At 40.7% G+C, this 27,073-nt stretch overlaps 2 protein-coding genes across 2 annotated transcripts in view; one reads left to right on the top strand and one right to left on the bottom strand.

Moving 5' to 3' along the window:
• The window catches only part of DCDC2 (doublecortin domain containing 2), a 51,564-nt gene extending 44,458 nt beyond the window's left edge, over window positions 1-7,106 (bottom strand). Inside the window, exons 1-3 of the mRNA XM_041426747.1 lie at window positions 6,765-7,106; window positions 2,424-2,475; window positions 1,701-1,703 (exon numbers count right to left, since the gene is read on the bottom strand). Coding sequence (XP_041282681.1) covers window positions 1,701-1,703; window positions 2,424-2,475; window positions 6,765-7,057 — 348 coding nt within the window. The 5' untranslated portion in view covers window positions 7,058-7,106. The remainder of the gene's footprint in view (window positions 1-1,700; window positions 1,704-2,423; window positions 2,476-6,764) is intronic.
• A 289-nt stretch (window positions 7,107-7,395) lies between these two features.
• Window positions 7,396-25,963, top strand: MRS2 (magnesium transporter MRS2). Its single transcript, XM_041426751.1, has 12 exons — window positions 7,396-7,746; window positions 13,175-13,418; window positions 13,649-13,722; window positions 15,231-15,267; window positions 15,857-15,969; window positions 16,383-16,556; window positions 17,210-17,340; window positions 18,021-18,137; window positions 20,790-20,942; window positions 22,695-22,812; window positions 23,583-23,696; window positions 24,650-25,963. Exons 1-12 carry the CDS (start codon window positions 7,396-7,398, stop codon window positions 24,758-24,760), a joined length of 1,737 nt encoding a protein of 578 aa, XP_041282685.1. The 3' UTR covers window positions 24,761-25,963.
• Window positions 25,964-27,073: the final 1,110 nt, after the last annotated feature.

Below are 27,073 nucleotides of genomic sequence, written 5' to 3'. Positions count from 1 at the left end.
TTGCAAATACAAAAGCTCAGTTGATTCTTCTTCAGCTTGCCCAGCCCCAATGGTGAGTAAAATTCATCGTTTTGAGTGCAGAGGGTTTGATCCATCTAGATCAAACAGTGCCTAGAGAAATACAGATGTTCAGACTTTCCCCATTATAATTGGAAAATAACATTCAGTACCTTTTAAAAACAATTAAGCTTATAATAAACAACTGGCAACTCTGTTGGTCTGTATTTTCTCAAGAGATCAATTGTTAGATTACTCAAGCACATAAATTAACGTGTATTTGGACTTGCACATCAGCTTTGGTACAAAAGAGATCTCTCTTGAAAAACAAGTAGCTCAGTTGCTAAAAGAAGTGATGGATAGAAACACACCTGAGAAAGAGTTTGCAACAAAACTTTAGCTTGGGTCAGGATGAAATCTTTTTACTATTTTGCCTACCAGTAACACAAATTTGAGACATATTGCAGCATGATGGCTCTGCCAGAGGATTTACACCATATCTTGAATACAAATTTTTACTTGCTTAATTCTAGTTTGACACACATTTTTTAGTTATTTGCAAATTTACAGTAATGGAGATGTTGCCTTGCAAGAAAAACATTAAAGTGCTCCCAAAAGCAGATGTCAAGCATTTGGCAGTTTAACTAACACAAAAGAAAACATACAGCTGCATACAAATACACAGTGTACAGCTGCTGCATAAAGTTTTCTTAATTTTGACTCCCTGAACATTCACCAGACTCAAATATTTGTAATTGTTTTAGTGGGGAAAATGCCAAATTACACGTGCTTGATACAATCAGAATCAATACCCTTGTACTTATGCAGGATAGGAATAATGCTGCCTCTCTTGGTCCTACAATAAATCTAGGGTTTTGATTTCTAAGTGAACATCCAAAAAAAGAAATAACTTGGGACTTGCTACCTCATATCATTTTAATAAAAACTAATTTAGGCGTTAAAACTTCTGTTACTAGTCCCCTGAAAGTTCACTCCGAGGATTAAATTATTAGGGCATAAAGACAATTGTGTTATTCATAAACCCAGATAAAAATCTGTAGACTACCAATATGTTTAATTTCATTTTTATGACTTCTCTCCCCAAATAAATCAATCATGTTAAACTTAAATTCAGCACAGGGATTTAAGTCCTCCACAGGGAGACAGTGGAGATTGCAAACATAAGTCAAATATAAAGAAAGCTGTGATAATGGAGGGTTTATACTGGATTACTTCAAGGCCCTGAGACATGGCTGAAAGTGTTAAGATAATATACAATGAGCACTTATTCCAGACAAAATAATAAAAGCCTCTTTTATCAAACATGCAACTGTAAATAAAAAAAACCTCACAACTTCTACAACTGCACAGACTTTCTGTTATATCAAAAATCTTCTAAGGCTTTGCATCAAAATAATCAGCCTTAAAACCAGCCATTAAAAAGCAAAGTTGTAGTTGTACAGATAAGTATCCAACTAAGAATAAATTTACAGGGTAATTGTAGCAGCAGCATATCAAATCATCAACTTGAATTTTATCTTCCTGTTTAGTGAGTCCGTTCAAAAAAATACAGGTGACAAGTTATGCTAAATTTAAAAAATTGTTGTATTATATAGCTTCTGAATAAGAAGTATCTGAGTATCACACTAAAGGTCATTAGGGCAATTTTGAGGATCTTGTAGTGTCCTACTGTCTGAAGACACCTGCTATACAAACCACTGAATTGGTGAAAATGCAGCCCGAGAGCACAAGGCGAAAGAAACTGACAAACAAGTGAGCTGATGCTTCTTGTGAGGCAGAAGCTGTAACTCAAATGTTTGCTGGGAGACACTGCTACCTCCATACACAATAAAACAGTAGAAATAATGCAGAGCCATGTATCTCACACAAATCCACATGATGCTTTCTTGAAGCTTGCAGTTATCTCCTCCAACTACAGCATAAGCATTGCTGAAGAGAAACAATTGAGCTTGGCAAATTATAGACTAGAACTAGTCAAAAGTTTACACTGGCATTTTTCAAACAAAAATGTCTCTTCTTCAGAGGAAATACCAAGTTTTGAAGAAAATTTGCTGGTCCAAAACTCCCAAAAGTCTCATTCCTACCATTTTTTTCTGCAAGTACAAATCTCCCTTAGGTTTATGACCAGATTCAAGGAAGACAACAGGAGATCTTTTTTCTTACTGAGTTTTTAACTGGATGTGGCAATTTAGAAAGCTGAGCAGAAGACAGTCAATATATTAGCTCAGAGCAACCAGAGTAATAATCACTGAAGAAATATGTACAGAATGGTAGATAACTGTATCATTATAAAATTAAATAAAATAAATTAAAAAATTAAAATATATTAAAAAATCAGACTTAAATGCAGGCATGTCACTAACATAAACTGCAGGTTTATTTCTTCAATATTTCAGCCATCCTACCTCATTATTTACTTCAGCAGGTTTTTTCTTTGTTTCTCCAATGTCCAAATAGCTGTGGAAAGAAAACAGGTTTGGTTATTTACATCTAACTTACACAATACCTAATATTCTAATTTTTTTTCACACATTAAGGTTTTAAAATTTGTTATGCTTCAAAATAACAGAAAAAGTAAGTAACTACTAAGATTAACTAACACTTAATGTAAATCTTCAGGCTAGCACTCTGAGTTAATATAAAAGACAGGGGAGAACCAACCACCTACCTTGAAGTCACTGGTGATTAGAATAGACCATCAATAACCCCCTTGTCAGAAAGAAGCTCATATACAGCTGTGGACCAATAATTCACAGCATAGTATCACCTTACTAGAATTTTCAGTCATAATCTTGCCTCTTGGTTTCTCACAGTAAGTCTCTGATGGATTGAAGGTTTGCCTGCACACCCAAGTTTAACTCAGGGCATCAGCTAAAGTTTAAAAGGATTGACACCATTCAGGTTTCAATAGAATGTGGACACATCTGAACATTTCACTTCTCGTGGCTGGATGAACCAGTAATAGCTTCATAACTATTTTATGGATAAAATACATGCCTCAACTGGACAAACAAACAAAATACATTTACTTGGACAATATTTTGTTATCCTTTTGATGTTCCCTGATCTCACTTCCAGTGGGAAGGTGATTTACCAGGAGTTTCAGACTAGAAGACCTTATTTGAGAAGTCAGGTATACCTAAAGCCAAGCACCAGTGCAAGCTCACCAAAAGACCTCAGATCTCACAACATCTGCAGCCCTTCAGTAATATAATGCTCTGTAGTTAACGACTAGGATTAGATTCATTTGCCAGAAGAAACTTTCTTACTTGGCCAAAGTTAAGAATTCATGAGACTTCAATGAAGGTGCAAAAGCAGGAAAGAGGGAAAAAAAGGAAAGAAAAAACATCATCTTTTCTTTGAAGGAATGGCAATTGTTTATCAAGGGACCACAGAATAGAATAGTCACAGGGATTTCAAGGCTTCGTTGTGAGAAGACAGCAAGACACAGCAAAGCTACCAGGCCATGCTTGAAAGTGCACGCCAATGCTTTGAAAAAGCTAAGTGTAGCAACACAGCATAATATTTTTAAAAGCCTCATGTTTAGAAATAAATAATATCAACTGTTCCAAGCTCTTGGTATAAAAAGGAACCAATTCTCTTTAGACCAAAACCAAGAAGTCTTACAACCTACAAGACTGAAAAGAAATAAGTGCCACAGGCAAAATGGTTCCAACAGCCTGTAACAATATCTGCTGACTGTGTTTTCAAAGCACCTGTGAATTATTTCACCAAGAACTAAGAAAAGTGACAAAGAAAAGCAAATATATAGTCAAAGGTTTAAATTCACTGTGCAGAAGTCTGGGCATTAATTCATCAAATTTCAAGAACCTGCAAATCTGAAAAGTTCTAAATAAGAGCAAAGGCTTTTTTTTTTTTATTTTTATTTTTTTTTTTTAGATGATGACACTCAAATAAAAACTTAGACCAAAAATTTTACAAATTTTTTCTCACTTACTAAGAAAGCAGAAATGCTTCCAACCCATGGCTAGCCAAGCCAGCAATGAAACTAAAGCATTGTTTAGAAAGAATCAGCTGGAAAGAGGACAATCTACCACTGATGAATGAGCACAGATACAAGTAAATGGGCAAAGGGAGGAGGATGGAGGAGTAGCATGTTGAAAAAAAGCTAAAAATCGAAACCAGCTCCAGCATAGGCAGTCTTCTTTCAGGAAGCTGAGAGCTGGAGAAGAACTCCACAGGGATGCAGCCTACATGTGCATTCTCACTCACCACTGCAACTCCAATATACCAACACACGTTACCACATATACAATGAAAATGGGTGTGTTAATTTAGGACACCTTTAAATGACAAAACAATCTGGAAAACTTGTTATATGTTACATTAAAAATTACCAACATTGACTAAAAATTCCTCCATTGAAGAAAAATCCTACTTTTTTTTCCAAAATCAGAATTTCTAAATACTGATATTTTTATTTAATTTAAAAAAATTATTCAACAGTTTATCTGGAATACATGCCATCAGAACTATCAGCCTCAAAATGTTAAGAGTCAGGGTTTGGCTCATGTGCTAAAGGTGAGCACAGTTTATTCTTGAATTCCCTGTGAGCGGGAAAGAAAGAGATTCACTTTTCAGTGTAAGGCATCTGAGAAGAAACAAATGCACTGCTTGAAGCTGAACAATGTCACTTTCAACTTCTGCTACTCCTTGAATACTTTCCCCATTACACTCCCACAGCTCCCACATATCAGTGCCACGAGCCTCCATTTCAAAGTTCAGCCTTGCATAGTCTATCATAGCAATTAATATGTCCAATAAGAATCACTGGGGGAAAATAACAAGAAATTTTTTAAATTTTTTTTTAATATCAAACTCTTTGCTGCCATCAGACCAGATTCAGATCCCTTAAGGCAGATGCTTTGGTCTGTCACACTGTAACTGTTTACCTGTGACACATTACACAAACATACACATTTTTCTTTAATTCCTTCACTTCCTTCCAGAAAGCTGTTCCTTCCAATTAACCCTTCCTCTCCTCTGACTTTTCTGTACAAAATGTCTCCCTAGTTACCATTCTGTCTACAAACCAATTAAGAACAACTTCAACATTAAACTCTTCAGCTTCTTCTTAATGCTCATAAAAGCACTGTCAACATTTCCAGGACTATGTAAACAAATACTAACAAGTGAACAACTCCAATTCTGAATACAGAAATGGAAGGGATCTCAAGTCATCCCATTTATCCTCTCTACAGCACAGACCTAGGACATATTATCAAGGGATATATAAAACAGCATGGTTTTACCTAGTCACTTAGGTCAGCTTTGCTTTCAGTATTATCTTTGTTGGCCTCAAATTATTAAGTACCTTGTTGAATGTTGCAACCATAGAAGTCTGAAAAAGTCTCACCATAAAATTCTGACCATATAGCGTAACCAAAAGAAATATTTTTCTCCACGCAGTATAAATCCAGAGTGCCCAATTCTCTAAACAGTTCATGCTAATGCCAAACAATTACTTACTTGCTTGTAGGCTATCAAGACAAAACACATTTAGAGAGGTGTAACAAGATGTGCTGATAACTTAACAATTTTAAGCCATCCATAGAATCATAGGATTTAATATGAAAAAGAAATGGTAGATCTCTCTTAGAGTTGAGCACCGCATTTGATACAGAAAAGAGTAAGTACTCCTGGAAAAGGGCTTATATTTAGCCTCTCATACATCTTTCTCTCTGGCTTTCCTACTGAAGTGCAAGAAGCTTCAATAAATCTTTAGAAGCAGCTAGTGACAGAAATGGTAAGGGTGATGATAGAGATCCTGTTCATTACACAGAAAGTTTCATCCTGAAACATAATGTGCCACTAATGAGCTCTCCTGAAAAATATAATGTCCTCAACTCTATAGAACCAAGAAGAGGAAGACACTGTAAAGGTGGTAGTTGATGATATGAATTCTCAAACATCTCTGGAAAGGGGATGTTAATTTTAAGATTAATTTCCATAAATGCAACTGTAGGAAAAATGCCCATAAAGACAAAGCAAAAGACAGCATGGTCAATTGAGACCATGACATTCACTGACAGAATTAAGAATAGTTACTGATGATATTCAGAGCCACTCTGGAAACATACCTAAAAGCCCTGACCTCCTTCACATTATTCTCCCAGTGACTCACTAGAAAACAGACAAACTGGCAGCTTAATTCTTGGTGTCCAGATAGGAAAAAGAATGTAAATGGTCATCTTTTAAATAACAGGAGAAACATTTAAAGGCTATATAAGTGCCCAAAATGAACAGAAGTGATGGAGACACAGACAGCTGGGTAGAATACTTTAGAATTTTAAAAAATAAACAAGAAAGGAAGCATTGGGTATTGAATTCCCAAGCTCATCAATTTCCTGGCAGGACTGTCAATGCTCCACCTTTTACTGCTTTCACTGTGTTACCCCCGAGCACAAACACGGATACTGGCCCTTCAGCTGAGCACAGACATTACAACAAAATGCCATTTCCTCATGTCCTTCGGGTTAAGGGGCTGTTTCTCCTTTCCTACTATGTCAAGGAGTTGTCATTGTGTGACTCATGGTAAGAATACCCTTTCTGGGGGTCACTTCTAAGGATCTTTTCTTTTTGCCCTGGGTCACAGCTTCTAAGTTCTCTTTCTGCAATGACTAATAAAAGCGACAGGATGAGGAGTCGTCTGAAGCACTGCCACAGTGCCAAACCCCAAAGGCTGATATTAATTTCTGTATAAATCTTACGTTTCAGCCACTCACTTGAGCTTCTTGAAGGCCTCCCTGCCACCAGCCACGTACTGCTCCCCACTCTGGAGCTCGTCCAGCTGTCGGACACGATGCCCACCCCGGGGGGTATAGATGTTTCGCACCGCTCCAAAGTGCGCCTGCACCCCGCCCGTCACCTCTTTCAGGAACACATCAAAGTTGGACACTTTCTTCTCGTGGATGACAATGCGGCGCCCCGGGAAGAAAGGGTCCCCGTTGCGATACACCAGCACGCTCTTCACGCTGGGCTGCGAGAGCCACGACGCCTTTGTGCCAGGACTGGCCATGCTGGTGGCTCCGTGCGACGCGCGCAGCCCGCACCTGTTTGCTCGGGAGCGGCTCCTGCCCGGGAACCCCTCTGGCCCTGACACCGCCCACGCCGGGCACATGGGCACACCTCCCGGAGAGCGATCGCGGCCCGCCGGGGCCTGGGCTCGGCCCTGCGTAGGCTGTACACAGCGGCTCCTCCCAGGCAACCGGCGCGGTGCTCCGGGCGCCGGGGGAGCTGGGTGCGGAGAACGCCGACCCAGGCGGAAAAACGCGGCGTGACACTCGGGCCGGCACGGCCGGGACATGGACTGCCGGGGACCCGCAGCCTCGGGTGCCTTCACCCTCCGGCTCTGCCATGACGGGAATCCCTGCCAGCCTTCTTTCCTTGGGAAACTTTACCCCGCGTGTGCTCGGCCTGCCCACCGGGCAGCCAGGCGGGAGTCTGCCAGGAGCCTGCCCGGCCCGGAGCTACCGCGGGAAGGAGGGAGAGGGGCGACACTCCCAGAGGCGGGCCGCGGGGGCAGAGGGAACGGGATCCGAACGAGGGAGACAGGAAAATCCCCGCTGTTACTTCTCGTGCCCGGCCGCCGCCTGTTCCCACAAGGAACGGGCCGGCGGCGGAGCTGCCCTGGCGGCGGCAGCGGGGGAGCGCCGAGGCGGCGCAGCGCCCACACCGCACTCTGGCACACCCTGGGGACAAGAAGCCGTAAAACCTGAGAGAAAGTAAAACAGAAGTGCCTTCAACTCAAATGTAATTCCTTTAACAACCTCTTTCCTCCGCCGATAGCCTCAAGTCTAAAAATGCACTAGACCTTCCTACCTGAATTTGTGTAGTGTACGGTAATGATTGTCTTTTCAAATGGGTTTTAACATTTGGGGTGGAAAGAATTTTCTTTCCTTTTATCTTACCTCCTTTGATGCGAAAATTACCCCCCTGCTGTGAGTTACAAAAGAGCAGTTAACCATTACAAAAACAGCAATTTCAGGGTGAGGGCAGTCAAACATGCTACTGTTATTGGTTAACAACTAAAGTTCCCCACTCGTTGCTGGTCTCCTTCTGACTAATAACGGGGAGAACCAAGCATTTACCATCCTCGAATTAATACTGTTTAACATTGAACTACTGTAACCTGTAAGGAAATTTTTATTATTAAAGATACGCTTTTGAGTAAAAACCAAAAATGTTGATGACCCTCACACTGCTCTGCATTCAAGTAATGATATGTCAACTATCTGCTATTTTATACCAGATTCTACCACATTTAGTGATCTTAGGTCTAATTTGTAGTCACACATCTTTGACATAGGAGTAAGACACTGAATATTTTATTGGTGCATCCATTTTGACACTTTTGATACTTCAAAATACTGTTGGTCTTTACCTGTTGCCACACTAGTTGCAATCACTTTATGGATTGCAATAAAATATCCCTTAAATGGCACCAGAGCACTGCTAGCCTTAAAGCAGCCTAAAATTGGTGGACATCAAAAATATTTGTTTTCCATCTCACCTAAGTACAACCGCTGACCAAAAGCCAAGAAAAGGTTGGACACTTCAGTCCATAATAGCAGTGCCTTAAACCATGACAATTTGCTCCTCCTAGCTTTTCCAAGGTCTGACCTTTTATTCTCACTATTGTTTCACCTTGTAAACCATCTCCTATTACATTCTCAACAGCAAGGAGTCAAGCTGCTGGACCCACTGACATGATTAAGATAAATGCAGAGACACATAATCTCTTTATGATGGAGCAACATCAGACCTCTCATCTTACATGAGGTTGGTGCATGACATGAAGTCTGTCAGATCCTGTGTCAGGATCGCCTGAGGTCACACAAGGAGGATAACATATGATAATGCTGGGGGATATGATGAGAGCAGAGCCATGGCATAATGTAGCATCAAACAAGGTCACTTTTTCTGCACCAAAATGCCATGAGGCCTCAGCTATTTCAGAACAAGGAAAGATTTTGCAGCTTGTTGAGGGCCTTGCCAGCTATGCTCACTGATAGGAAAACATGAAGTCATGAAGACAGAAATGTCCTAGTGCTGAAGAAAAGACTAATAAAATTGACAGAATGGAAAAGGATGAAGTTTCTAGACACAGAATAAAATTCAGTTTATTCTATTGCACACAGTGCTGAGAATCACACTTAATAACTCTGTGCAGCTTATCAGAAAATCAGACTAAGCAATAGCAGCTACTTTATTCCCAGCTGTAAGTCTGGAGTAGCCAAACTGTCTGCACTGGCAGTTTAAAACACATAAATACCAAGTGGTTCAGGTCACATGCACACCCTAGAAAAAGTAAAATACCGATGCAGTTGTAAATTTTAAAGCCCATGTTATAGCAAATACATCTCCTTGTTCAATTGCCAGATTGAAAACTCCTTAGAATACCATGATTGAGTATTTTTGCTTTAAAAAATACCTTAGACAATCACAGTTTAAGCCACAACTTTTGACTACACAGATCCTATCCAACAGTATTCTTGAGGCAGCCAAGATGCTGAAGGACTACATAGGGAAAAGGCTTCAGCAAACCCTTAGAGGCACAAAAGGAAATGGTTCTCCATGGAAAAACAAATTCCAGTGGGTTACCTTAAGTAAGGAAAAGGTTGAAAGATACCTTCCATGTGGTCTTGGTATAGAGTAATGAAAGTGAAGTCATCCTTCTTAAGCAAGGAGTTTTCAGAGTGTTGCTGTAGCTACCTTTGATCAAGGGACCTGATAATCCTGATTCATTCATGTGAGAGCAATACTGTAAATATGAGTGGGGTTTTTTGGCAATTTTTCTATGGGGTCTTTTCTGTCTCTCTCTTCTTGTGTATCACTCATCATCCACTCAACACTTACATATTGTCTGGTAGCAACTATAGGGTTTTTTGTTTTGCCTTTTTGTTTGTTGTTTGTTGTTCTGGTTTTTATTTTCTCAATGTGAATAAAATTGTGCATTTCTTTTAGGAGAAGAAACAGGCCATAGGTACAGGCACATAATTGTATATAAAAAAAGATTGATCAAATGGACAAGTTATACACTGAGAATTGTCTGTAGACCAAGATGCCTTTTTACCATAATTTTACGAAAAATTCTCTGAGCTTTTCTTCAGCAGAGATTTATGAGGGCCTCTCTGATGATACCTATGTTTTCCTTCTCTTTCTGCGTGTTTTGCCTTAGTGTCTCCTTGGTGTTTCTTTGCACAAAGTCCAGCTGCAATCAGAGCTGTCCCCCACGTCTGCGCTGTCATTCAGCTGGCAGTGCAACTAGTTGCTCGTGTCATTCAACCTCACAAATAGCTTCTGGTTTGGATGGCAGTTTCATGACTAAGCAAGCCTGTGCTGGAGCTATCCTTTCTTTTTGGCTGAATGAAGAACAGCCATCATGCCTGTCCTTGTCACCTTCAATAAACAGCACATGAGCTTGGCCCACTATTTCTTGATGAAATTCAGCAAATTACTCCTGAAGGTTGGCACTGCAGGACAGATACTTGGCAGTGGAATGAACAAGCAGCTCGTTGGTATTTAGAGCTATAATAAATAAGTAAATAAATAAATAAATGCCAGTTCTAGATCTCCAGTTATCTTTTGCCAGCAGCAGTGTAAAGTCACACATTGTGTGTCTGCTTTATGACTTGTCCCTGGCTGCCAGTGCACACCGATGTGCAGCCTTCACTTCTAAGGAAGTTGGGGATTTTCGTTATTTTCTTTTTCTATTTATTTGACAGTTGGTGACACTTGGTTGTTTTCTGCCCTTCCAGACAGTTGCAGTGGTGGCTGATAATGCAGCTGTAATTAGATGCAATGCCAGTGCTTACTTTGGCCTGTTGGATCAGGCATAGCAGAGTTTGTATCAGTACAGATTCAGTGAGAAGTTACATCATCTTATTTCCTACACTTCTGTTGTCTTAGCAGCCAGAAAAACATATGAGCAAAGGAAAACAAAGAGATCTACCCAGCAGCTTCTTCCTTTTTATTGAAGAGTGTGAAATGTCAGCTGTGTAAGACTTACTGCACATTCATTTAATGTAAATTTCTGGCAGATATCCTTTAGATGCTTCCCTAGTTTTTGCATTCCAACATGCAGAGCCAACATAAGCTGCCATTAATTTCCAGCAATAGTGTGCACTGGTTTCCTGCCTTCCTGAGGTATTTTCTGTGCTGTCTTAAGTATTAAGTATCTCTGACATCCAAGAAATTAAATTAGTGTTGCATATACTGCCACCTGCTGAGATTAACCAAAACCAGAGCTAAAATACTCCTTAGAGTAGATTTCAGCTTTTTCAAGTATGAATAGGGACAACATTTGCAGACAGGTGAGGTTACCCTTTAACTGAAAACATATGATGCCTTCAGTCTACATATACATGCTGCACATAACTACTGAGGAACTTTTTCATTGAATTACTTCCTTGTGAGGTCATTCACCTTTAGGCAAGGTGTGTGTAAACCATCCTTCTGATTCTGTGCATGTCAATCCACTTGGAACAAAGGCTTATCTATGTATGTTAATGTATGTATGTACACACAAACATGCAAATGCATAGGTCATCTGCTGCAGGAAAGAAAAGGAGTTGTTATAAATATTTTCAGAGTATAATTGATTTAATCATATAAAAGAGTTAGTTATGATTACAAGTAGAAAATGGCAAAGTATAAGATATAGCAATGGTAGGAGTGCTGTGTTTAAAATATGCAACCATAGAAACTTCACCAAGAAGTCACTGGATTTCTTATGTTTTGTTCAAGAAACTATGGAGACCATCACATACACCAGCTACGCTGCTCGGAAACCCCCTACCCTTCCCATCTTGATTTGAATGTCAAAGATTCCTTTCAGTAGAGCTCAGCAGAGATGATCAATTATTGTCTTAGAGTAGGAATATTAAAGAAGTTATATAACTAGCAAAACCAATTATTGTAAAGGTTAAATTTAGGAGTGGATGTATTATGCATAGTACATAAAACAACTTATATAATTATGACTTTGCAAAAAAAGTATATAAAATGGATTAATTTTGTTTACTAAGTGGAGGAGTAATTTTACATTTGGAGGAGAAATCCTGTGTATATTCCCAGCACCAAAAAAAAGAGAAGTGTCTGCTTATTCACACCAAATTGGTGTTGGGTAAGTTTCTTTTGTCCTGTTTGGTGGCACCCTTGTTTTCAAAACTCTGACAGGTGTTTAGATTTGTGCCTTCCTCTTGGAACAGCCATGCTGCACGGATCATTTCATTAATCACTTCCTTTTTTACTTCCCTGCTGAGGATTAACGAGTACTCTAAGTACATTCTGATAACATGTTCGGCTGCAGGGTTTGGATGCAGACTTTGCCTCCAGGACGATTTACACACTTCTGCAGGACTAGCCAAAGGGCCCCTACTACCTGTGTTGCACTTTTGTACATGAAAGCTGCAGGTCCAAAAGGATATATAACAGTGGAAGCTGGTGTGCTGCTAATGAAACTTTTACATCTCAACCACTCAGGTCGTCTCTATCTTAGATACAGAAGTAGGGTAAGGAAATTTAATTCCAAGACATTTGCTGGAGACAAAACTGTACTTCACTTGGAAAAAAAAAACCTGTATTTTAGAAGCTTATCCGGCAGTGGCCAAGTACAGCATGCAAAATCCCAGCCACAGTAAGGTGTGCTCACATTATAAGCACTGTTGTGCTGGAGCTGGGATTTTAAGAACACTTATGTCTTTGGGAACACTTATCCATTGAACTGGATTTTCAATTAGGTCCAACCTCATTAGAGGAGCTCAGGTGAGCTTTATGGGGTGCTTGGGGGTTTTGGGTTTTTTTTAGTTTTTTTGTTTGTTTGTTTGTTTTTTGTTGTTGTTGTTTTGGTTTGGTTTTTGGGTTTTTTTTTTCCCTTCTTTCCCATTCTCACAAATCATCATGTACAAAATCCTGTTAATTTCAGTGGGATTGAACACAGCCTGGGTGAGGCGGTGAGAAGGATCATGGCTCTGTGCACATACACAACAATGGCTACGAACTTCCAGGGCGCCACTGAGTTATCTCAGAGCGTTTAGAAACACAGAAGCGGGTCGGCAGGACCCACAACTCCACAGCCACAGCCACAGCCACAGCCACCCCAACGCCCCCAATGGCGGCGGCGCCGCTGTAGCCGCGCTCCCGCCAGGCCGCGCCGGGGCTGCCGTCACCCCGCCGGGCTGCTCCTCCTCCGTCACCCCGTCCCGGGCTCCTCCTCCTCCGTCACCCCGTCCCGGGCTCCTCCCTCGCCGCCGCGGACGCGCCGGGAGCGGTGCCGGGCCGAGGGGCCGAGCGGGGTCGATGCTGCGCGGGGCTGCACTGCTCCCCCGCGCCCTGGGCGGCGGCTGCTGCTGCTGCGCGCGGGCTGCGCTGGGCCGGTGAGCGGCGCGGCCGCGCTGCGTCGTGTCGGGACACCCGGGCGGGGGCAGCTGCGCTGCGAGCGGCCGGGCCGGGCGAGTCGGGCTCGGGTTCGGGTTCGGGTTCGGGTTCGTCGGGGCCTTGTGACCGGCGCTTCCTGACGTCTGTGCCGGGGCCTGAGTGCGGGGCAGCGCACAGCTCAATGCCAAGGGCGGTGTGCTGGAAGTAGAGCTGTGTTCTCTCCCCGCAGGTAGATTTTACCAACATGCCCCCACTGAGACCTCCCAAGCCACCCTAGCCAGCGTGTCTCCTGTTTTTGCAGTGGTAAGTACCTGCAGGCATTTCCGCCAGCGAGGGCAGCCGATGCGAGATGATGGTGCTTTTCCCCTGTTGTTTGTTTGGTTCCCTGTTGATTGTTTTTTAATCCTAAGGCGTCATAAAGCCGGATGGATTTGTGTCTGGGAGAACATCCCTAAGTTCTCAGTTGTTACTTTGAGCTACTCTGATTTGAGGAGCAGTTAGAGTGTATGGTGTTGATGAAAATGCTTTTCTAAGGCCCAGCATCTGCTGGAAGTTCTCTGGCTCTAATTGTGAAGGCAAGTCAACTCTTCTAAGTGCTCCAGTCAGAAGTTTCTTCTTAAGTTTATCAAGGCTTGCTAATACCTTTTAGAAATATTAGTGTCTTGGTAGCTGCAACTCTAAGGAAACAGAATTTGGTGAAAAACAAGCTCTCTCTATGCTGTCTTTTTAAAGGTGACTGAAGGCTGTTTCCAAGCTGCTACATTTGCACATTATGCTTTTCTTTTAAATACATATATGGTGAAAATTCACATTATTAGTGCCAGTGAAGGAAGATGTGGTCTCCTTGTTGATAACAAAAAGAAGTAATTCTGCTTTTCAGCAAGGTACCATGTAACTTCCACTGCAGCTCTATTGGAATGGATGCTTAGCTAGGCTTAATTCACTGAAAGTCAGTTTAAAAGTCAGTAATGTTGAATTAAGCTACACTATTTATGAGGAAAAACAGTAAACTTCATTATTAATCCAGACAAGAAAATAATTTTACTAGGAAATACAAGCATTAAGTGAATAATATGAATGACAGATGCTAAGACAGGAAGTATTTAGGTGCAGGCTACAAGCTAAATAGTATGTCTTTGCAGTACTTGATGTGGGCACAAAGCTTAACCATACAGTCTGTGGTAATCTTTACTTTTTAAGTTTTATTTGTAAATTTTTCAGAGTGTTACAGAGCAAATAGCTGAATTTTCAATCCCAGATGTAAGATGCCTTGCTGGTCTCCTCTCTGTGAGTTCCAGTGATAGGATGCATGGGAATAGCTCAAAGCTGTGCCAGGGGAGGTTTAGACTGGAAATTAGGAAGCAGTTCTTTACCAAGAGGGTGGTCAGACTCTGGAGCAGACTTCCTGGAGAGGGGGTCAATATCCCAAGCCTGTCAGCATTTGAGGTATTTGGACAGCATCCTTAATATCAGGCTTTAACTCCTGGTCAGCCCTGAGCTGGTCAAGCAGATGGACTGATCATTTTAGGTCTCTTCCAACAGAAATAGTCTGTTCTAAGTCAGATGCTCTGTAAATCACTTTAACAAGGTTTGTGTAGGAACATGGTCATGCAGATGACACTGGTCACAAACACAGTGAAAGGTGGTTAATTCATGCAATTATTTTGCTTAATTGTGAATAGAGAGCATAAAAGTTGCTTTCTCTTCATAATGTGTTTTCCATTTGGCATCTACGGAAGTGCAAATAATTTTAGAAATTGATTTCTTGTTTTATAGTGGTTCTGTAAAAATTTTTTTTCCCATTCCTCCAGATGAAGTTTGACAAAGAGGGAAATACTACCTATTTTGGTAAGTTTTTGTTGTAGTTTTGTTTGGGTTTGTTTGAGGTGTTTTTTCCTTGTCCAATACAGAAAAGCCCAATTGAAATCTACTTGGCTAAAAAAATTATGTTTTGGATACTTCACTGTGTTTATGTTTGAGATGTTGCAGCATTTCTTCTGTTTTGCTGCCTTTCATTGGGCCTTCATAGCATCTCTGTTGTTACAATTTTTGTACAGTAAGTAATATTTTGAAAATAATGTATAACTATCTCTCACAGGAAGGTGATTTTTGCTTTGCTTTTTCTTTTTGACCACCCTGCTACTTTTCCTGCTTTGTCTGTCCATGTAGGATTACATGTGCTTTCTCAAAGGAGTCACTTGTTTCTGATGTGAAATTAATTGTCGTGGCCAACTTTTTCACTTACATCTAGAATTTTTCCATTCAAGATACAATCTTTTAAATTTTGTAGAAAATAACTTAGATTGGGGAGTCATTAGGAGGAAAACCTTTAAAAATAGCTGGGTTATTTTGTTGTGGGACTTGATGACACACTAGGATGTAATTTTGAAACATACGTGCCTCTAAATGTCTTCATCTAAAAATGCTTTCATGATAGAAAAGAAGAAAACAGAATTGTACCAGGAGTTGGGTCTTCAAGCTCGAGATCTAAGATTTCAACATGTGATGAGCATTGCAACCAGGAACAACAGGATCATCATGAGAATGGAGGTAATGGTTTCCCTGTAGCTGAGTGTAAACCCTGTCTCATCCTTGTGCTTTGATTTTCTTGCACAGCAAAAAACCAGCAGCTTTCTGTGACATGCAGTCCAGCAGTAAATGTTTCTTTGGAGCTCTGCCTAGCAACCAGAGTGTGAGTTCAACTGTGCACATTAGTGACCATTTTCCTTGTTGAGCACAGGAGAAACATTACTAACATTGGTGCAGAGCCTCTTCTCAATCCTTGGCACAGTGCTATGTCTGAGCCTCTTTGCAGTTAGCATGAGATTTTGTTATTTTCCTACCTGAAATGACATTTGAAGATTGGTTTTATCAAAGCTCAGATCATCAAATGTGCTATAGTGTTATGAGAAATCTTCAGGGAGTTTTTTTTTCAGACTCCTTACATGTACTGTCTTTTTCAGTTCTTGAAGGCTGTCATAACACCAGAGTTTCTTCTGATACTAGATTATCGTAATTTAAGTCTGGAACACTGGCTCCTCAATGAGCTAGCATCTCAGCTGGCTGGGGAAGGTCAACTAGTCACATATTCCCTGCCCTTTGAATTCCGAGCCATAGAAGCAATTCTGCAATACTGGGTGAGCTGTCTCATTTTTTTTTAAATGTTTGGGAAGTTCTTGCTACACAGAAAGAGCAGTATGACTTTAGACTTGTGTTAATATTTACACATACATATTTTTATATGTATTCTGCACTTTCTCTTTTTTTTTGTTTTGACCCCTTAGTTCTTATGGTTTTGTGTGTATGTGTGTTTTCATTCCCTTTCCAATAAAGTGCTGTTTGGATATGATGGCTTCACTACCATTTGGATAATTAAAAAACAAGTCAGAATTCCTTTCTAGAACATGTTATAGCTGGAATGAAAATCACACAAAAGTGGTGAGGTTTTGGCCTCTTGAGCAGGAGGAGTCAGGATGAGATTTCTAGCCATCATTACAAATCTGTGCTTGCTAATTCTAATATAACATTTATAGACAATAGTGTTTTAGCTTTATAAGCCTTATTGGTGTGGTTGTCACTGGGTTTCAGTTTACTTTTCATGAAATACTGTATTGTGCACTGGCTTTGTGTTTATGGAGTATCCATATAGGAAGTATTTCCCAGGCACTGTAAAGCATGTTGTATTAAATACCTGTTACTGTGAATTCTGTGTTGAGAGACAGGAGTCAGTTGCCCAAATCATTCTAAATGAATTATTTTAATTCTTATGAAGGATCATGTTGTTATCTAGATCAGCAAACTGCAGGGAAGACTTAACACTTTGCAGCCTCAGATCCTTGAGACACTGGAAGCCCTAGTGGATCCCAAGCTTTTATCTGTGGATAGGAGTAAACTACACATTCTTCTGCAAAATGGCAAGAGGTAACTAAGAATAAACTGTGAAGACACTAGAAGATGACCATAGAAAATGGCATGCATTAAAGTCTTAGAAAAATGGTATCTGATATTAATTTCCTAGATTACCGTAATGCTGGACTGTGCATCTTATTTGGAAATGTAAAAGTCAGTATGTGAATTACCTAGTGATAAGGGGCAAAAAGGGAAAGAAATCCTGAATAGCCAGAAATACTGTCATGCTTCTTAAGTAGCATCTGACAAAACAAAATAATACCTAAGAGAATCAAACAGTGTGAAAATGTTCCCCTTACTGTAAACCTTTGTAAACCTGTGTACATCTGTGCATTGAGGTTACTTGTACAGTGCTGCCTTCATGTATTGACCTCTCTCATATGATAGTGCAAACATGCGCTTGCTATGCTCTCGAAGAGTGTTTCCTTTTGTGGCTTACAAATACATCCAGAAACACATCTGGATGCCTTTTAGTGTGTGTCTGTACCTCACTGTTCCCCAGACAGATCACTGCCACAGCTAAGTGTGTGGATTGTAGAGCATGATTTGAATGAGCTCTTACAACCCTATAAGAAAGTCTTCCCTGGCCACTCCGTATGGCGAGGGTGCTGGCTGGCAAACTCGTGTAGAGATTACCTTTGGGCACTGGTGCCACTGGGGATTACTTGACCTTTTGCCTGTTTGTCTTTCAGCTTGTCAGAACTGGAAACAGATCTTAAAGTTTTCAAAGAAACGATTCTGGAGATCTTAGATGAAGAAGAAGTAATAGAAGAACTCTGTCTGTCTAAATGGACTGATCCACAAGTATTGTATGTATAGTTTGAAACCACATGCATACATTTTTTTAACAGTGTATTTTGTTTGAGGAGAACTTGAACACTAAACTGGATGTTTACTGCTAAAAACCAGAAAGAAAAAGTATTTTTAATTTTTCTTAATCCTAAAAAAATTAGAAAGACTGCTTGCTACTTCAGAAACTATTGTAGTTGCCATTTTGGAGAGGAACTCCATTGTTGCAGTTACAAATAGTTCTTGACATAACAGGCTGGATCATGTGGTATGTGATGGGAAAGGAGCAGGATGGCAGAAAAAGCAAATGTTATTTTTCAATATAAATCAACCCCTTCTGGGAGCATTTTCTTCAGTTTCACCAAAATAGGGCAGGTTTTAAAGCTTGCTTCTTGAATAGGTCAGACTCCACACTTCCTTTACTAGAAGAGTTCTGAACGCCTTGGTCCTAGTTTTTTGCTCACCAGCAGAACCTGAAAGAAAGAGGCCTTGGAGGAACCTTGGGCATCTGAAGAGCAGCATTCCAGGAGATGTATGTGCAGAAACAATCGTATTGCACTCTGGGGTTCTGGTGAAGAACAGCACACAGCAAGAGCAGCACTGGTCAGTTTAATAAAAACTGAAAACCAGAAAGATAATGTATACAATTTCCAAATATGTTTTGGGCTCTCAGGCATAAATATGTGTTTTATATATAAGCAGACAACAGAAGTTACCTTCTAGGGTACTTTGTGAAGTTCCTGAATGATACTTTTGCCTGACTGCATTGCCTGTACATTTTAATCCTGTTCACACGGTGTGCAGGTTTGAAGTCTTGCCCTGCAGAGCTTAATCTAAATGTGCAGCAGAAACGCAAAGTTCTAGAAGTTGGACATGGTTTGCATTTCTAAGGTATCTTCTGGAGCAGTATCAGAGGTAGCTCTAAATTCCACCTGGTCTTTTTCCTGATTTTGCTCACAGCCTTCCTTTAGATTTAATACAGTCTGCTGGCAAAGCCTTTGGTGCCTCACGGCAGACAGTGTGTAGGGGATCTAGGAGAGATCCCAGTGGCATTTTATGCTTGTGTCAAGAGAAACCCACAGGCATCCCTTCTTTAAGACGCCAGTGCACAAGGGTAGGACAGGTAGTAGGGGGCTGTGTGAAGAGCTCTGCTGCAGGATGCAGTGAGGCAGTCTGTGCACAAGGCACACCGGGAAACACAATCCATGGCAACACATTTGGAAGCACATTGGCCATGTGTGAACAGCTCTTTTTGGATCCAGGATTGATACAAGATAGGTGGTACTTGGTGAATTCAAATTTGAGTTCATCCTGAAAGGATGTGGAGGAGCCCAGTTAGGCAGATATGTGCTGTCAGAGATCTTTTGCAGCAGAATGGTGAACTTAGCTCAGAGAGATGAGGCAGACCTCTTAACTTTGTGTGAAGGAACACCAGAATGTGGAAGAGTCATGAGACAGTTAATGAAAGCAGATCCAGCGGCAGTTATTGTAATGTCTTTATGGCTGTCTTTATTTTGTATATCCCCAGAGGAGCTGATATAAACGTACAGATGCTCATCAAGTAGGACCTTGAGCTGAATCTGTAATACTGCAGATAGTGCTCTAAGACTTTCAGACTTTCTCATCTCCATGCAGTGGAAACCTAAAGGTTTGGAGGGCTTTCAGATCACGTTGGCTAACTCAGTTTCTACCCCAGGAAGAGAGAAACTAGGTACTCTGTTAAAGGTCCTCAGGGAGCTTACTTGAGTTGATTTGTAAGACATACCACTTATTTTCATGGAAAACTATTTCAGGGGTGTTCCTTTAGCAGTCAATAATGCCAGGAGGAGATTCATTAAAAACTTTAGTTTCTCTAGAGAAATGAGATCATACTACGAAACAAAAAAATATGAACAATCTTCCTGGCTTTGCTGCTTAGTTTCCAAGCTCTTGTGGACCTCAGGTGCCTCAGTTTCATCTACACAACGCCAGAAACATGTATTTCAGAGGAAGGCTACTGCTCCAGCAGTAGCACTCTGAAGTAAGATGAAAGTCTTTCAGACTTCACTTAAGAGAGGAGCATCTTTCATTAAGATGGTCACTCCTTGGCTGCTGTGGGACTGAAGACTGCTTTGCAGCAATTGCTGTGTATAGCTCAAATGCTTTACGACTAAACCATTTTAATATAACCTAAACCATCTCCATCACTGTGTAATTGTTTCTGTATTGACTTTTGGTTAGTTCATTGTTAGGAGTTTTTGACTGCACTGTTACCGGCTCTCACCACTTGAGGGCACCAAAACGTTAATCTGTCAAAATAGTTAGCATTTTATAATAACTTAATAATATATAATATAAATTTTTTACAACTTTTTAACTTTGTAATATCTGAAAAACTTAAGATTTGTGGTGGTGTGCATACTTTGGGCACATCAAATGTTAACTTCACTACTTAAAATAACTGATTGCCTATGTTGAGGTGCTGATAAATACAAAAGTATTTTATTTTGTGCTGTTGGAACTGATGGAAGTTCCTCACCAATAGGTTGGATTTTGTGGTGTAGTGTCTAACAACACTCTTTTCCCCCACAACTATTATGTGCCTTACCACATCAGTAATACACTTCCATACAATATGTATATATGTAGATATATGTATATATAACCAGGACAATATAAATTGTTGCTCACAGTGAGGAGAGTACGTCTGGGATTGACCATGCAGAGGAAATGGAGCTGCTGTTGGAGAATTATTACAGACAAGCAGAAGATCTTTTGAATGAAGCTCGTGAACTCAGAGTACTGATTGATGACTCAGAAAGCATCATCTTTATCAACCTGGACAGGTTAGCTACCATCTGTTAGATTACCAAAATCTGGAATTTAGACTTTCTTGGCCAAAAATTTTCTCAAATTTTACTACAAGGAAAGTTGGAGTATTCTGTCTTAGTGAGTCTTCTGTCTTAATGGACTTGTAGTCACAGCAGCTGTATTGCGCTTTTCTAGTCGTGAACTGGATAAAGCAAAGCAGGAAGATAGCCTAATTAGTGTGTGTAGTTATGTACCTCTATAGCTAGGCACCAGTCTTCCCTAGCAGCAAAACCCAGCTTCTCCTAGACCCTTCAGCAGAGCTATCCTATACAGGAAATGTCTGCAAATTGTGAAGCATATTAAATTCTGTTCAGAAAAGATTACTAGCCAGAGTCTGGCTAGGCTACTCAGATTTCCAGTACAAGTTACATTATTACTCTGTAGAGTGATACAGAAATTAGTAACTTGGGAGCAAGTTTTCTCTTTATCTCTGTATGCTACATTTTTCACTTTTAGTCAGATCTCTTATTGAAAAAGAGTTGTAGCTTGCATTTGCAAGAACATGCCACTCTGAGGGTGGAGTTTAGTATTCTTTCTCCTCTACACTGTGTCTCTGTCTCTCTGGGTGCCTCCCAGTGAACCCCGGCCAGCCCCGGGTCGGCAAACAGCGGGGGGGCAGCCCCGAAGTGACCGACAGCGGGGGGACACTCTCTGGTGCCCCGAGGGTACTGAGGGCAGCTAGGCTGGTCACCTTTGCAGCAGAAGAGACAGAGGAGACATCGGTGGAGGGTAAAAGGCTGACTCTGAACAGGGGGCCGATCCAAGGTTTATTCGGAGCTCCCCAGGGAGCCCCACACCTCAGGGTGCGCCGTGCTCAGAGCAAGACAAAGGAGTCTCGAGGTTACATTTAAAGGGGGGGAGGAAACCGAGGGTAGATACATTTGCTGACCAATAAAGACCCTCCAGGGATGCAGCCTTAGGGGATGGACATTTGGGATAGCGTATAACATCATCCCTGGGGGGCTGACCCCTGGCTTCGGAGTAATCACTCGACGGCTTTGACCGAAAGATCTAGATAGAAGGGATGGGATGCTGAGTGACTGACACAGAGCCAGGGCGGGGATTTGGGGGATGATCTCAACACAGGAGAATGGTTACACAGGTAGAGGAAGGGGGTACAAAAAGGGGTACATCATCTGGGGAGAATAAGGGGATACAAAATCAAAACTATTACAAAGTATTACAAAGTATAAAAGCACGCTGCAACAAACTGTAGAACCACTTAGTGGACGCTGTATCAGGAAACGACAAAAATCTTTTTGTGGAAGACTTGAATGTGGAATTCACCCAAAATGACTGAAGTTTGTAGTCTGTAGCATTTAGCAACTCAGTTTTTTTTGTAAAATGTATTAATTTGCACGGTAACAATAAATTCTTGTCCATTGTGAATATAGACATAGAAATTCCAGCCAGATGGTGGTGAGAGGTCACAAATTTCAGCAGAAATTTACTGTTACTCTGTATATGCACCTCTGAGAAGTAAGCAATACTGGAGAGTCTGATGATGGTTAAGCAGATGGTTAAGAACCTTTAGATGTGTCCAGATGTAGCAATGTCAAAACATTCTTTGTATTGTTGTTTCATGATCTTTGCAGCTGGGTTACCTAATTTCAGCATGACTTCCTCTCTTTCACTATTTGTTTTTAGTGCATTTTATGTGGAACTTAAGAATTTAGGCAGCAAATAAATTTTTGGGTTCCCCTTACAGATGTTTCTCCCTTCTTTAGCCACCGTAATGTGATGATGAGGCTGAACTTGCAGCTGACCATGGGGACTTTCTCTGTCTCTCTCTTTGGACTCATAGGAGTTGCATTTGGTATGAACTTGGAGTCATCCCTTGAAGAGGTAAGGAACAAGTCCTGCATTTATCATAAAATGTGGATCCTGCTCTTACAGTTTACTTCATATTTGGTACAGTTTCATTTTTTCCATGGACAAAGATCCAGTGATTGAAGTATTCATACAGTCACTTCTTTTATAAGCAAATTACTGCATGGCAAACTGCACAGTATTGTATTGCAGCCTTTCTTCTGTGTCATGTCCATGGAAAAGAAATGGGAAGACAAATTTTTGGTTGTATAAGTGGTTATAAAGAAGTATTAAAGTTTCCTTAATGATCATATATTCTGACAAGAACAGCTTTGTCATCTAGATACAAGGGTATCTGTCAAGCAGCCAGGGCATTTCCAGCACATTAGAGGAAGTACTCTACTGTCAGTAATTGTTTATACCTTAACTGGGGAGAAAGGGGTACAGGCTGGGGCAGGGGCGGGGGTAGAGATTTAAAACAGCACATGCCACCTTTAGAACAAAAAAGCAAAGCAAAGACCTCTTCCTTTTCAAATCAGTTAAATATAAGGGTTGAATTTTCAAACTTCCCAATGAAGGAAGGAAAACTGCATGGAACAGTAACTGAATACAGTAGTGATCCTAAATAAAATGCTTTGCTGTGAAACAGCCCTTTTTCCAAGTAAGGGCTTGGCTGTTGATGGTGAAGAGTTTACTGCTTCCTCTCATAAAGGAAGAAAACACTGGTGGGGAGTGAGAGATTATTTTTGCACAATCCCTTTTCTGGAGAGATAATTGGATGACTAATGGGAGTGTTCTCTTGGTAGGACCCCAGGATATTTTGGTTGGTGACAGGGATTATGTTTCTGGGAAGTGGTCTGATCTGGCGGCGCTTACTTTCCTTCCTTGGGCGGCACCTGGATCCTCCGCTACCTCCTCACGTACGTATGGCTGGCTGGCCTCACTCTCTGCATGTACAGTCCATTCCTAAGGCAGAAAATAAGATGGCTTAGATGGGTAGGCCACAAAGCATGGCAAAATTCAGCTCAGGGTCTGCTCCATGACAGAGAAAGTGCTCCCTAGCTGGACTCAAGGAGATGGGGTGCCCCAGCACCGGGCAGAAGTGAAGCTGCAGGCTGTTCCATGAGAAGTACTTTCACCTGGAAGCCCAAGGAGAGTGGGGGCTAATGGTAGAAGTAGTCCTCGTCCTCCTACCCACGTACTAACTCTGGATCCATAGTCCCTGACTTGTACAAGAGTAAGTAGAGCTAAAAGGATGATGAGGACGAGCACTAGCTGTAACATCTCTCTGGAGAACAATGCCGTCGGGTTGTGATGTCCTGACTCTCAGTGTGAAGTTTCTAAGTTTCTTATATACGCACCACTTATCTTTGTCATTGAGGGTACCGAGCTGTAGGAAGATTTCCAAAGAGACCATGCTCAGATTAGCATGTATGGGTCATTTTCCCTATTGACTGCACTTTCCAGGACTTGTGGAACTGTGTTGTCTACCTCATCTCTGCATTGTAATATTTATAGCAGACCAATCAGTAAAGTCAAAAGTTAAGTTGCTAAAAGTGACAAAGGGAGGCTCAGATAAACTCCCTTTCTCTCTCCTCTTTTGCTACTAAGAATCAGCTGGCAGTAGTTGTGGATTGTTGACTATGGCTACAGTTTACTAGAATATCCTGAAGTGTAGCTCGAAACCAAGTCCACCACATACTGACTGACTTGGAGAAAGATATTGGGAGGTATTAGGGAGGGAGAAGCTAAAGACACTGTTCTGAAAATAAGGGGAGCAAAATCAGGGTTCAAACATCTGTGGAGCCTTACTTCCTTCTGCTACATGTAAAGCAGCTTCTCATGTAATCAGGCTATTTTGTTTCTTGCCTAGGTTCCTGCAGCTTTGAAAAAATCCCAACCAGCAGCTGGAAGAGTGGACATAAAGACGAGTCTTAAAGGAGAAACATTTGGGCTGAGCAGAAGCACATTAACAAACCAGTAGGAACAGCAGGAATGAAGAGACTTTCATTGTTACAGGGTGGACTTTGGACACTTTCCTTGTGTTTGTTCTTCCTTACTGAAAACTGAAAGAATTTCTAAACTTGCTAATTTAATATATATTTTGTGCCAAAAACCCACAATGAAATTTTTAATGCTCATGCACATAAGGAGAGAAACATGAGAGCAAATAGCAAAATGCTTTCTATAGTAGTTTCACCTCCGCCACATGTATGTGCCTTTAGTTTTCTGTGTCACATACATGTACTTACTTTTGGGGCATTCTTATTTGTAGTGTTTCTGTCAAATACTGCTTTGCTTAGTGGTTTTTCTTACAGAGAACAGAATTTTTGGCTTAAAGAAGGGAGCAGTCATCATTGATCAATAATTCTGGTTCTGAACTGCAGATTTAGGAATCTGACTTCAAAGAAAAATCCACCCCAAGACTGACTTCTTGAATGGATTTTTAAGGCCCTATTTAATTGTAGAGAACAGGTTTTCTAAAGCAAAAAGCATACCTGCATCTCTTGTGAAGCATGACTTGTAGATTGGCAGCAGTGAGAAAAAAGGAGCAATAAAAGGCTTTGAAATGTAGCTGCTAATCTTGTATATTCCTTAACAATTAATTTAGGCTCCAAACAGCAGTTCTAGGAACAGGATAAGCAGGCATATGGAGAATGCCCACTTGAGTTTTCCGTCTGACACTGTTTCAACACACATTGATACCGCTACAGTTTAACACCTCCTGTTGCTGTAATTCAAATTCTGGTTAAAATCATCAGATGGGTTGTTGGTTTTTCTTAAGATGGGCTGTGCTTTCTCTCTTCCCTCCAAGACAAAGCATGGACTAGCCTGCACCACAGTAAGTAGCCAGGTTAAAGGTGTGGAAGCCTGATGTCCTGTGATAGGCTGAAGGAAGGAGTAAAAGCCTTATGGCAACTATTTGTTTGTTCTTAGGACTTCTCTTTAATGGTATGGTTCTCCACTGGTTTCTCTCAGGTTGTAGAGGGAGCATGAAATCACGTCACATTGTCGCAAATTTCCTTTTTGGGATTTTTTAATCTATCTGTAACACAGTCAGCGGCTCCTTAGGTGCTACCATGTAAATCGTTGTATGGCAGGGTTGAAAAGACAGTAGCTGTAGCTGTGAACATTCTTCTCAGGACTACTAAGTCAAAGATGGAAATAAAAAGGTTCATAAATTAAAGTTGTCCAGGCCTGTGATTCTGGTTTGATTAAAGTCAGTTGTATGTAGTTCCTTTCCAACAGTTCTTCTGTACGTGACTTTAAGTACAGATACTAATGGCATGAGAAGGTGAGAAGGATAATGGGCCTTGTTATGCTTTTGAGTTTTTTAGCTGATTTTTTTTTTTGCAGCCTTTAAGCTTAGCAGGTAAAGTAGTAAAAAATCACCCAACTGAGCAGTCCAATGGAAAAAACAATTACTCACATACTTTGGCTGATAAACTCCAGGAATCTCAATATGTGAAGGGAGATAGATCCTGATATTTTCAAATGAGCTGTAGTTTCTTTAGGCCAGAACTGATACGTGTTGGTGCAGCTGTTAGGGAAGCCTTCTCATAAGCTTTTTTTGTAGGGAGGCTTCTGTGAACTCCTTTTGACTCTTCACCTGTACATAACTGACTCAGAGCACAATAAAAACATGACGTGTCTTCTACAAGACTGTTTTTTATCTGTAGGCATATGCAAATGTTTAAAGTTTTTCTTACAATTCAAGTAATCAAAATGCAGTCAAGTGCAATAAAATTATGTGGAGGTCATACATAGAAAAAAGCAGTAGAGTGTATGTTCAGAATGGAATTTCTACAGAACATACTGGTTTTGTCAGTTTTGATTTGAAGATAAAATCTTTATTCTGCCCTTGAAAGTACACTGCTTGTTTTGCCTCATACCACAGTTAACAGATTTGTAGCATAAGTACTGCAATCCTAGTTACTGGTAGCCAGTTACTTCTTTCATGAAGTTCATATTTAACTTCTTTTTTAAAATGTTCAGCTATTTGGGTAACTCCTCAAAATAGATACCAGAATGCATTGTACATCAAGCTAATGTTCACCTTGCCTTTTTCGATTTGTTTAGAACAACATTCTTGAGAGAGAATTCTTAGGAAGGTAAGTTGAGGTATTTAATTTTGGAGTATGACCTTTGGAATTTTGTGCAATTTTATTTCAAATAAAAATAATACCTTGCCTTTGTGAAGGAGGCAAGAGAGAGAAAACACACGTGTGTCTACAGACTAGTATTGGTAATAATAGTATCAACACATTCTGCTGCTCAAGTTGTTTAATAGATAATT

Source organism: Onychostruthus taczanowskii, unplaced genomic scaffold, assembly GCF_017590055.1.
Source record: "Onychostruthus taczanowskii isolate IOZ18803 unplaced genomic scaffold, ASM1759005v1 scaffold94, whole genome shotgun sequence".
Lineage (NCBI taxonomy): Eukaryota > Metazoa > Chordata > Aves > Passeriformes > Passeridae > Onychostruthus > Onychostruthus taczanowskii.
Note: the sequence above shows the minus strand (reverse complement) of the source record. Positions and strands in the feature narration are given on the sequence as shown.